Here is a 13,084-nt window from a genome sequence, read left to right as displayed (position 1 = left end):
CAACACAGCTTGCACCTGTTAAGGAAGTTTGGATAAGCAAAGTTGTTTGAATAGGTCATCATCGAAGGTTCTTTGGTCGATAACCTCTCTCATTCTTTGCAACATGTCTGTTGCAGAACCATGTTGCACGTCTATGTTACTAGGGAGTCGGTCTAACCTTTGTCGACCGGTTAGGTCTCCGCGTTTAAGAATAGATCGTTTCAGTGTTTCGTAAGGTTCAGAAACATCACCAGTAAACATACTAGGTGTTACGCATCTGTTGAATTCTTGCGGTAGTGCCTTGACTACTGCAAGGAATTGTGGACCTGTGTCGTTCACGCCGTGCTCGTGGAAGTTGGCTTCTGTGTAGCAGAACCAGGCTTCGATGTTTTCCGGCCAGAAGAGCATCAGTTGAGACGAAAGTGGGGACATAGTCTTTAACTTAAGTACCTTGAGTGCCTGTTCAGTCATGGTGAAATATCAAGTGCGAGAATGAACTCGTGAAAATAAAATATATATCCGAAAACACGGAAAAAAAGTATCACAATGTATGAAAAATTAAAATAAAGCAACAGTATATGAAACTCTAAAAAGGAACAGACTCACAGTATACGATTTGGCATATCAGATCACGTAAGGCTCATCAATGAAAATGCCACAAGTATTCGGAGTTTGACAACGCTTTAACCAGTAACACCTTCTAATATGAATCGTACCCACCAAGTGAAATCAAAAGACGGAAGCGAGGAGGTTCGAAGATATATTTGGTATGTTATCAATATATCGAGGATCGTCTAATCTGGCTAGCGATTGCAGGGGTTGTTGAGCACGGCGTTCCCACTCGTGATCTGGTGCGGATGTATGATCGAGCGCCTTCAGCTAGGTGAGTCCATCAAAACTAATGTGGTCAGCATCCAATGTCGAAGACTTACAGAGCTATTTATTTTGGGGATTTATTAACCGTTACAGAGTGATACCGCCAGTCTTCCTTCTATCTTCAACTCAGGAACCTAAAACCGAACTTAAATCCTCAAGTTCATAGGTTCTATTATCTTTACTTCCTATCCCAATTGCAACGGTTTTGCAATTTAATTTGTCTTTGCAGTTCTTACATTAAAGAATGATCACCTAAAAATATTAACCAAGAGTACAGAAATGAGGTCAAATATCTGAACATCACTTAGGAAAGCGCGTCATCCAAGTGGTAAAAATTGGCGGTTTCAGGTCAGTGAATTATTAGCGTAAGGCTAACGCATCAGTAGTCAGCTATCTTGTTTTAAATCCATTAAAATAAGGATAAGTGCTTCAGATTAAAGTTCATTTAACTCATACTAGATCAAATATAAATTACTTGTGTTTTTGTAATTGCTAATGTCAAGTGTAGGTGATTGAAACTCATGCTTTTGTTCGTTATGAGAATTTTGTTTTGATATTCTGCTATCCACAGACCTGATGTCTGTCAAAGAATTCCATACAGTGACGAGTCTTAAAATTTCGTAGCTTAGTTTCGAGCTGTATGTGAATTTCAACCTCTGGCAATAAGTATAATAGTTTATTTGACTTGAGCCCATCCTTAGTCTCCTGTGTTAATTCCTCTCATTTTCTGGTCGTTCTTATTACTTTATTTCCGTCAATTGAGCGTCCGTGATCGTGGATACTAGATAAGGTCGTACTGTCAAATAAAATACGGTTGTGTAATCCAGGAAACACCTAGCTTTCTGACATTAACTCCCCAACGAATTTTTTTAGTCTAGTTTAAAGCTCACAACCTCACAGTGTTACTCAAATGGTGGCAGTGGCTTTTCTTAAAATGTTACAGGGAAACAAAAATAAAGTATGACCGTGAAGACTATCTCCCATACCGTTATTCATCGAATATTTCGGGGAATGAAATATACATTCATTTGTGAAGGGAAAGACTTTACACTTGTCGTTTCTTAAAGCTTGACTTCACTCGCAGATCTTAAGAATGAGTCGGGCTTATTTCAGGCTAGGTAATTATTCTCTTTCTTCAAGTCTGAAACGAAACCATATTATTCTTACCTGATTTTACTCGTTCGCTTTAAAAAATAATTCTCATGCACAGTACTTCACTACCGTCTGCACCATTACTTCCTATTAATTTATTTTACCTTGCTAATATAGACTTCCGATTTTGATAGGATTAGTGATAACTTGGGTCGCTTTGTGCATATACTATGTTTTGCCTTTACGTTTATGTGTGCTGTAGAGTAACCAGTGTAAGAAATAGCTTTTACAACTAATGAGATTAGATTTTCAAACTAAACTCCACCGCATATGCTGTTCCATTTAAGAGTCCTGTCAAGTCCAACCATATCTTTTATTGTGGTATTAGTTTGATTTTTTCATATTTCAATTGTCATTTAGCGTATAACAAGAAATCTAACGAAAATGTAAACGCTCACAGCACGCCGATTCGCTTATTTGAACCTGTGTCTCCAATCGTCGAATAAGTTGAATCATGAACGAAGTGTTTGTGAAGTCACGGCCCTTTGAGTTGATAGTTGGTTCTGTACTTTTTCACTCAAACAACCGCCTCTTAAATGGTTAGATCATGGAGGGTACCGACTGTCGTAATAGGGTTAGCCGGATTAGGTTCCCATTCGAAAAAACCAAAATTGGTTTTTGCTCCATGGCCAAGTGTTAGATGATTACATTCATGCAGCTGTCTGAATATTACGTTTTAAAATTTGGTTTACATGAGCAGAATTACTTGACGAGATTGTCAGTAATTTTTGTGGTTACTAACAAATGACTGGTGATTCCAGGGGATTGTGTATAGCAACATATACGCTTCCGTAAATTAAAGTCGGTATATTATTTAACGACATCATAAAACTCAGTCACCGTAATTAAATTCAAAAGTAAAGACCTGCATACTTCAGCCACTGCTTTTTTAATTTCTTTGTGTTAGGTTAAACTGTGGACGATCACGCATGTAAATCACTTATTGTATGTTAACTATTTTGAGTTAATTTATTTGTATGAATTGAAAGTAGTATTTATGACTAAATATGATTGTTTACGGTTAAATCAAGCTTTAATGCTAAGATCGTGGGGACAAGGACAGTAATTCACTTTTTTATTCAGGCACTATATAAATCTCTATTTCAATTATAGCTGCGGCGCATTTTTAATCTTACTTTGCCAATGGCTGTTTGCTTTTTATTAGATTATTAGATTCAGCTGTCGGTAATTTATCAGCTACATTACTCAGTAGCGTTCACGAGGTAAAGGAAGTCCTCGCTCATTACTGACGTACTGTGTAGTTTTCGCCATATGTTCAGGAAAAAGATCTTTCCAAAGTATGTCTCGCACATCTGCCCGACAGCAGCGTATGCGTGAGCAGACACTGAATGAAGAATGCATTGTACATGAAGAATTGGGACCCAGAACATCAAGTGAATGTCGATCAAAAGGATCCAAACTAATCATAAGTAGTCCAACAACAACATCGCACCCATGTCTTAATCTTCTTCTTTCCGGTTCTCAAGCTTCGACGCAGCAAATTGATGATAATGTTAAGTTAACTAGTCAATACAACCGAGGATTTGGAGCTGGTGCTCTCTTGGCTTCTTTAAATGCAGCTAATCAGCAGCATCAGACGGAAGCTTATCCAGTAAGCCACTAATGAGATATCATTTCACTGTGGTATTATTCCCTATTTTCCATTTTGATTAAATCATTTTGGTTTTCATTCTTTCTTAAAAGTTTGAACTGGCATAACGTTTCGATTTCGTGTCTTTTTATTTAACTCACGTAGTAAGAAGAGCTCTAATCAAGATAAAGTTGATGCTCATGTAACTGAAGATTTTATAAACTGGCGTAGGAGTCCTCGTATACCTTGTCAACTTGATCTTAAATGACATGTTTTAAGGCTCTTATCGTTTATCAATACATCAGAACAAAAAGCGAGGACAGATATTTCACGTACATAAAGTTTATTACGATAGTACCATAAAAAACTATTTTGTGGAGATTAAGAATGAAAAAGAAAGTAAGACAGGACAGTCTGAATTCTAACTGCCCACAATTCTTTCTAATAATTTACCAACCTTATATTAATTATCTGATCAAAATACTTAGCAAATATTCTTTACATTTATCGCTGGTTGATTTCATATTTATTGGTTGAAAGCAAAGATAACATTGGGATATTATAATTTGAACCAATTGAGTTTAAATAAACCAGGATTGTTTGTATTCGTTATTGTTTATTTACTGATTAGCTAAATAATAAAATCTCTGTATCAACATTGACAAAGAAGACAAAAATAAAACAGTATGAATTCTTTGGCAAATTATTCCCATTACTTGATAAGCTAGATGGTAAGGAGAAGAGAGGAAGTTTTTCTCTGCAAAGTTGTGAAATCGTTTTAAGAAAAGTCAACATGCTAAAATCAACTTACTGAATAGTTATTTTAGACAACTCTAATATTATCAGCTGATTAACAAGCGGTAAATGTTATATATGTAATATAGAGGGTCCACCTAGGGGAGTTGGAAAACTCCGATTTCAAACCAATAGTGCACATGGACTCCTGAGGGAAAAATGGGGTATGAACCTATTGTTGGTGACCGGCCATCATGGGACTGTATCTTCTAATGTTGCTCCAATGCCTTGTGGATTAGACCTTTAGGTCAAAAGCTCTGTGTGTGGCCCCCTAAGAAAACCATCTGCACCGGTTTGGGTGCCCGAACAGTATCTCAGCCCTCACACAAACCGGCTTCATTGTTGTTGTGTGGCGCATATATATTTGGTTCCCCCTTGTACCAATGTTTATGTGTTGAAATAAATGATAACTACTACTGGATTCTGTTCATTAAAAATAATGTTAGTCGAGTCTCTCTAGACATATATTCATTCTTTATTTATCATTATTGTTTGGATTGTTAAGTGTGATAATGATGATTTGTGATTATGAATTATTATCCAACTGGCTCAACAAAGTTTTATTTTAAATGATGGATTGGCCGAGTTGCAGTTGTGGTTTAATGAAGCTGTGAACATATTCATTACAATGATTCTTAGTTATTGTCTGTCTTGTTGTATCATCCGTATAATTTGTGCAGTATAGGCACAGTGATTTTTTTAGTAGATTAAATAAACTGCTTTGTTTTTGTTATTAAAATGACGAATGGAACTAAGTTGTATAAAGATTGAAAATTTTGGAGCATTAGGTAATTGTTTCTTCGTAGTATGAGACTTTTTCGTGATGGTGGGTTGAATGATACACAGTGACGAAGAGTCCTGTGCCATGACAAAACAGTCGTTCAGTGCTTCTCACACAAATCTAGTAACAAAGTGTGGTGCACATATATTTGGTGTCTCCTTATACCAAAGTTTATATGTTTAAGTAAATAAATAAGTAAAAATGATATGGTAATTTTTTTTCTCTTTCTCTAGTTTTTAAAAGTTTGTACGAGTTACGTAAATTTGTTGACAGAATCATATGTGACCCACAGCAGGAATTTGCTGAAGTACCGTTTTCGTCATCAACTTAGTTGTTATAATAATCTTAGGTTAATAGTAGTATGGATCAAAGTTCTTCTGTGGAGTACATGTATCCGATTTTCTGGCTGGTTTCTTTGTGTGACATATCTAACAGAAACCACATTTCATTATAAGTGTGGATAGTTGTATGTAAAGTTACGTTCTAGCAATGCTATTAATCTCATATACATTAGACTCGGTTTATTGTCTACTTGAGTGTTAAAGATTAGCGTAATTAAGCACGAGTTTATTTTATATTCTATGAATGTAAATATCCGATTATCTAAACGATGGTAAGTGAAATGTTTTTTAAATCAATATCTTAGTAAATCAACTGTTTAAGCTGTCGAGTTGTATCTCTTCTTGGATTAATAAGACTATATTGAGTAGTAACTCTCATGAATATTATGGACTTGAATCAAATGATATGTTATTATAGTCACATACTGTCGTAAGAACGAATTTACATGTTATTTGTTCTTTTCATCTCTTGCTTACAAACAGACTACAGTTTTTAATAACTTTTAGATCAAAAAAGCGATCTGGAATCCTTGAGTGCATCAAATAATGCATGATTAATTTTTAAGAATTTAAACTACACACAGTCAATCAATTTACTTAAATTACTGAATCAAGTTAAAGTTACTAAAGCTTTAATTACTAATTTAGCCAATCCAATTAGGTTTTAAGCCATTTCTTTTGAGTTATATGGTTATATCTTTTCTTCGAAACTTTAATCTAGGCGTGGTATCCCAAGGTCCGAGGGTGAAGACGTACTGCTGACTGTACAGAAGTGTGACGGCAGTAAGGTGTTTCCTTCAGACAACCGGCATAACAGCGATGCTGCCTTCCCACAAAGGAAGGGTGGGATATAAAAGGCTGACCCTAAAAATACACACTGTCTTATCCCACGGATATATGTGTATCCAGCGGTAAGGTCTCAACAAGTACGGAGCTAACACAAAGAGGTCGTGACTGGCCTCAAGCAGTTGTCCCCTGGGTTCTGCGGTCACACTCTCACGTCATTAAGACCAACTCTAACCCTATTTCTTTTTCAGGTACCTGTAGAAGAACCTTTCCACGGTGTGGCAACCGGGAAGTGATAACCACCCTCATACCCCTAACAGCACTCAAGACCACTGTATTCATAATAAATTTCCCCATTATTCCTCCTGTCTGGATCACCAACTCTATACTTCCTCAAGTGTTGCCATTGCCGACGATTCTAGTGCACGAAATACTGTCCCAGTTCTACTGAAACCTCTCTCCAAACTATACATTGAGGCCTTCGACTTCCTTCCCCTTTGTAAAGTCGGCCAGCACGTCTACTTGGCTAACACCCTAGAATTTCGTACCGTTGATAATTGCTGTCTCCGAAGCACGCATACAGGATCGTAGTGCGGCCATTCACTTGTCCTCGCCAAGCCATGACGGGGAGCTGACGAAATACACGTTCCGTTTATCTGGCGACCCGACGGCGAATTCTCGTGGACTGGCAAGTGTGGGCATAGCACTAAGTATGAAGGCAGAACAAGCACTTTTAGAATAGATTCCTGTTAACAGTTGTCTATGTGCTGTCCGACCAAACGGCTCCATAAGAACTCGGAAGGATAGGAACACACGTAGTCGCTTTTTCATCGCTTCTACCTACGCTCCCACTGACTGCAGCTCAGATGCAGTGAATGACGGATTTTACAGAGTGCTTTCTAAACTTTCTCAAAAAGCTAAATACTCAGACATGGTACTTGTATCAGGTAACTTTAATGCCCAAGTGGGCAGCTTAAACCAAATAGAAAGACGTGTAGGTGGGTATTTTGGTATTCTGTCTCAGCGAACAGATAATGGTGATCGTCTGTTGCAACCGCGCCCAGACAATCGTTTATTGTTAAAAAGCACGAATTTTAAACATAAAGAGGAACATCGTCCAACATGGCGACCCCTTGCACCAAACCAATGATGGACTCTATTGCCATCAGTCATCGTTGGAGAGGCTCAGTAGAAGACTGCGGCTCGTTCCGGAATAAATGTTTAGACTCTGATCATGCTCTAATACGAGCACATATTCACTTTCACCTCACTGGACACAGAAAAGCCACACTAAAAAGACCCATTAGAGTTAAATTGAGTAACGAGAAAACCATAAGTAGGTTCCAGGAACAGCTGAGGTCACACTTAGGTAGTTCTGAAAATGAGGCTGACCTGGATGTTGCTTGGAAAGATATACGAACAACTGTGGAAATAGCAGTGATATCTGTTAGTGATTTAAGCCAAAGGGTTACGAAAAACCAATGAATTTCTTCTAAGTCTATTGCACTAATGGATTCTCGTAAACTCATCCCATCAGGCTCTGAATAAGATGAGCGAAAACGAATCAGATCTAGGTTAAGCAAAAGTCTAAGGAACGACCGTGAGCAGTGGTGGGCAACGAAATCAAAAGAGATGGAAAAGTCGGCGGCTGTAGGTAACACAAGACAGCTCTACAGACTAATAAAAGAAACGAATTAATAAGTCCCCTCACTCTAGCTGAATTTCAAAAGGCTATAGTTAATCTGAAACGAGGAAGAGCAGCTGGTCCAGGTGGATTAACTCCAGATGTTTTTAGGGATGGTGGTATAGTTTTACAAATTAGGTTGACTAATATTTTAGCTAAAATCTGAGAACTGAATGTAGCCCCATGTGACTGGTCGCAATCACTGATTGTCCCAATATTATCGGAAGGGGTCAAAATCATCATGTGACAATCATAGAGGGATTAGTTTAACTAATATAGCATCTAAAATACTAGCCTCAATAATTATCAGACGCCTAACAAAGACTCGTGAACTGGCTTCAGACCCGGTCATGGCTGCATCGACCACATATTCACCATTCGTCAGGTTCTAGAACATAGGCATGTTTATCGGTGTCCAACAATAGTGGTCTTTCTTGACCTAAAAACAGCATTTGACTGTGTAGACCGAGAGGTTCTGTGGCAGTGTCTGTTGTTAAAAGGCGTACCTTGGAAGTTCATAAACCTTGTGAAAGCCGTTTACTCGAACACTACCAGTTGAGTCAGATCTTATGGCGAACTGTCATCTGCTTTTGCAACCTCATGTGGTGTCCGTCACAACTGTCCACTTTCTCCATTTTTGTTTAACTTCATCATAGACCTACTGATGGAAATAACGCTCTCGTCTACTGAATTCTGTGGTATTGATCTCCTTCCAGGAGGTCCACTTATCGACCTAGAATACGCAGATGACATAGTCCTGTTTGGTGAAGACGCTGATAAAATGTAGAGTCTTTTGGTAGCATTGAGCAACAATGCCAGAATGTTTGGGATGTGCTTCTCTCCCTCGAGATGCAAGTTGTTGCTTCAAGACTGGCCTGCGTCAACACCTGAACTAAGGATAGGGAGTGAAGTAGTCGAACGCGTTGACAAATTCATTTATCTTGGAAGTCTGATCAGCCCTAATGGGTTGGTGTCTGAGGAAGTCTTATCGCGGGTTTAGAAGGCTCGTTTGGCTTCTGCTAACTTACGTCACCTATGGCGAAGGCGAGATATCCGTCTATCAATTAAGGGACGAGTATATTGCGCGACAGTTCGTTCTGTTCTACTTTACGGCTGCGAAACGTGGTCATTAAGAGTAGAAGATACTCGTAAGTTACTAGTATTTGGCCACAGATGTCTAAGAAATATTGCTGGCGTCTGCTGGGATCACCGGGTAAGTAATCGTGAGGTTAGACTTAGGGTATTAGGGAATGATGGTAAATCAGTTAATGAGGTTGTGAATGTTCATGGACTGAGATGGTTGGGCCACGTGTTACGTATGCCTGAACGCCGATTTCGACGATGTGCAATGCTGACTAGTGTTGGGGATGGTTGGAAGAAAGTTAGGGTTGGCCAAACCAAAACGTGGCATCAGTGCTTGAAGTCACTAACTTCTAGTCTGAGCCATGTTGGTAGGTGCAGACTACTTGGTTGAGGTCCGCATGACTATCGTATCCAATGGTTGGAGTCTGTGGGTGACAGCTCAGAATCGATCACAATGGTGTAGGTGTATACACTCTTTGTATTCTTTTAAACAGTGAAATTGAAATTGCTTTATAAGGTTCTTTCTACGAACTAATTCTTTCTCCCTGTACCATTGAATTAACTGCTTCTATGAATTCGGTGTTCATCTTGTGATGATGAGGTATGGCAACTTGGACCGATGCATATATGTGCCTGGTTCCTACGTTGTAGCTAATTGACTGATATCCCTAACAAATATTATGCGTTATATTCAACACACCATTGACTAATATAGTCAAACTTACATACTCCAAATATTTGATAGTTTTTGTTTCTGTACGTTATTTTATTGCGACAAACACATAGGTTTGAATGTTCCGACGGTTACTGATAATTTAAGTTATTGATTACAAGTGACTTTTGATCTGAAACAGTAAATGAAAAACCCTGTATCTTAATTTATTTCTTGTTGTTTATAATATCATACTGTCTAGAAACCAAACCTTTATCATGTATTTTTACCATCAGAAACATATTAATTAAAATTACCTGACATGACTATACTTCCGATGAATTAAATAAATTACTGATTCGATCGCGACCAGTTTGAGTATTGTATTTCGGTTATTTCTGAAAAGTGTGATATGACAAGTGTTTAACTGGTTAATGATTCAATTTTGTAGTTCATGAGTTTTAAATCTTAAGTATTGCAAAAGCACGAAAACCCTAGTGATTTATAAATCTGGTATATTTAAACTGGTGTACCCGAGCATGTTTCTGGATTAATGCTTAACATTTCTTTTCAGACTAAACTTTTTCAACCAATTGGAGATTCACAACAAATGATATCGCAACTACCTGAAAGAAACTACCAGCAGAGGAACTTGAATTTCAGTAATTGTGGTTCATCACTTATAGCTGCAAACTCTGATTCTACTCAAAACTTTAAAGATAGCAGTCGAAGTTCGTACGTTATGTCTACGTCTAACAGAGGACCTAATCAATCATTACCTATGCATTTCACACCTCGTAATTTACCACACGGTCAAGCAAAGCAAATACAGTCCAAACACGGCAGTTTTGACGATGGGACATCTCCAAATACACAAGTCAAATCTAATTCAGAACTAAGTATACTTGAAATGGAATCTATTGAGTCACCAACCCCTTCTGATATGAATTCTGTACGTTATATATTTGTGACTATCTTGCCACATTGATGTAATGATACACTAAATTATGTTACTTTACGTAGTTATTGTCTGTTCTCCTTGGTAATTTTATTTTATGCTTAGTGGTAGTAAAGAAAATACCTAACGCAACAATCCAACATACATACTATCTCAAATTATTTTCTAAATTAGTATCGTGAAATACCATATACATACAATTCTTTGCTTAAGATTGTTATGCATGTATATCATACGAAACTTGGTCTCAGATTTATTCTTAGGATAGATCATCACACTATACATGTTAGAGGAATGCATTATTCTGTTTTCTTATAAAGTTATAAGTCGATGCTGAGCTCCACAAGTAATGATTACTTTTTTTTCCACTCTGTCTCTAACATCTCACTTTAAAGATCTATATCATTCTTATTGGACTGGTTTGTAGTTAGACAAACAAATGTTGTTTTGTTTTCATAAGTTTCCTTTTAAGCCGTTAATGTTTGTAGCATAGATTATAGCAGCTCTCCTACAATCTATTTCGATTATGGTTAATTTTTGTTAAGCCCTTTAATTAACATAACAGACAATGTTATTCGAGCAGTAACAACCCGTCTATTTCTTTATTCTATTATGATCACTATCTCCCCGGCTCAATCGTGTACTCTTCATCACGTGACAGCCTACTTACATCTCTCTCTCTCTCTCGCCTAAATGTTGGTAGCTTAAATATCACCCGATGAATCATTCTCTTCCCCAATATATGTATGTACTCGAATCGTATTAGTAGCCTTTACCTTGGTGTGGCCTTATCCGATTTGACTATAAATTCGCCTCTGTATTTGCTTGTGCACACATATTCGCCTCTCTGCTTCAAAGTCGCTTGGTGTGCTTGTAACTTGGTTATCTGTAGTATCTGCTAATAAGCTGTAGTCGCCGCTTCTTATTACCTTCTGACACCAAACACTGTTGAGATTTATGTGGTAACGGTTATCAAGGTGATTGATAAACGAAGCTAAGCCACTACAGAAATATTGACCCCGACATGTGTACACGACGCGATTTTCGACGGTAAAGTTTAATTCCGAAAAATTCAACGCACTTTGTCGCAATTCGGATCATTATCTGGATTATAATTATATTTGTGGATCCCTTATATCATTATTTTAATTACACGTACGTAAACTCATAAACATTATTAGACATAACGATAATACTCATGATAAATACTGACATTTCACAAACATTTTATATACTGGTGAATTTTAGTAAGTCTGTTCTATGTTATAAATTGTACCATTTGTTATTATCATTGTTGTTATTGGTTCACTTTTCTTTTTGACGTTTATATTACTCTATTCGTGTACTATTTATTTTTTAAAAACATATCTTCCGAAAATACTGTCACGTTTACCGCAAACGTCGTCCGTGAAGGCCCTTAATCTTTATTTTTCCTCCTTTTAAAGTCAATGGCCCACAACTGTGGTTCATTAAACTTAGAAATTATTTTCTGACTAACCGCATTAACCTACAAATAGATGAATTCGGCCTTGCAACCACCCTCCTCCAAGACTAAGTGGCCGATAGCGTACAATAGGCGTTGGCTAGACCGGACCGGATGTTGGCCGTGAATATAGCGCGGGGTGCTTCTTATCTCTGGGACGTCGTCATGGCAGATGTGTCAGTGCCCATAGTAAGCATTGATTTCCTGTGGAATTTTGATGTGCTAGTCGACTCAAGACGGCACCGACTGACAAACACCAACCAGACCATTACGATAAGATGGATTCCTTCTCCACGAATTTGATGAAAGCTTAAAGCCGTGGTGACCCATATAAATCTTTGTAAACGGTTTGTAGAAATCACGGAAGTAACGTACAATAATGGTGACCTAAAACACTGTGCGGCACCACATCGTAACGACTGAACCACCAACTAACACAAGGCCAGAACGGTTAGACCCAAAAAAACAAAGATAACAAATCAGGAGTTTGACAAATTGATGAAGCTAAGTGCCGTAAGTCCATCGTGCAACCCGTGGCCTTCTCCATTGCACACGGCCATAAAAAAACGGAGAGATCAGGCCATGCTGAGATTATCGGACACTTAATAAACAAATAGTAGCTGACAGGTATCCCTTACCACACATCCATAATCTTACCGACGGTATGGAGAGCACCACTATCTCGAAAATTGGCCTAGTTAGAACGTATTACCATATTCCAATAGCGCCAGAAAACATGCCGAAAACGATGGTAGCAACCCCCTTCAGGTCATTCGAATTTCTGCGTATGTCTTTCGAAATGACCAACGCAGCGCAAACCTTCAGTAGATTTATTGACCATGTTATCAGAGGCTTACCAGAATTATATGCATATATTGACGACTTACTAATAGCCAGCTCGACGATGGGCGAGCACTTACAGC

The 13,084-nt window shown here is 38.0% G+C and overlaps 1 protein-coding gene across 1 annotated transcript in view; it reads left to right on the top strand.

Annotated features, from left to right (window-relative positions):
* Positions 1-1,175: 1,175 nt before the first annotated feature.
* MS3_00010756 (uncharacterized protein) overlaps positions 1,176-13,084 on the top strand; it is a 60,305-nt gene continuing 48,396 nt past the window's right edge. Inside the window, exons 1-3 of the mRNA XM_051219152.1 lie at positions 1,176-1,203; positions 3,173-3,619; positions 10,295-10,672. Coding sequence (XP_051067536.1) covers positions 3,308-3,619; positions 10,295-10,672 — 690 coding nt within the window. The 5' untranslated portion in view covers positions 1,176-1,203; positions 3,173-3,307. The remainder of the gene's footprint in view (positions 1,204-3,172; positions 3,620-10,294; positions 10,673-13,084) is intronic.

The sequence above is a fragment of the Schistosoma haematobium genome, chromosome 2 (genome assembly GCF_000699445.3).
Source record: "Schistosoma haematobium chromosome 2, whole genome shotgun sequence".
In the NCBI taxonomy this organism is placed as follows: domain Eukaryota; kingdom Metazoa; phylum Platyhelminthes; class Trematoda; order Strigeidida; family Schistosomatidae; genus Schistosoma; species Schistosoma haematobium.
Note: the sequence above shows the minus strand (reverse complement) of the source record. Positions and strands in the feature narration are given on the sequence as shown.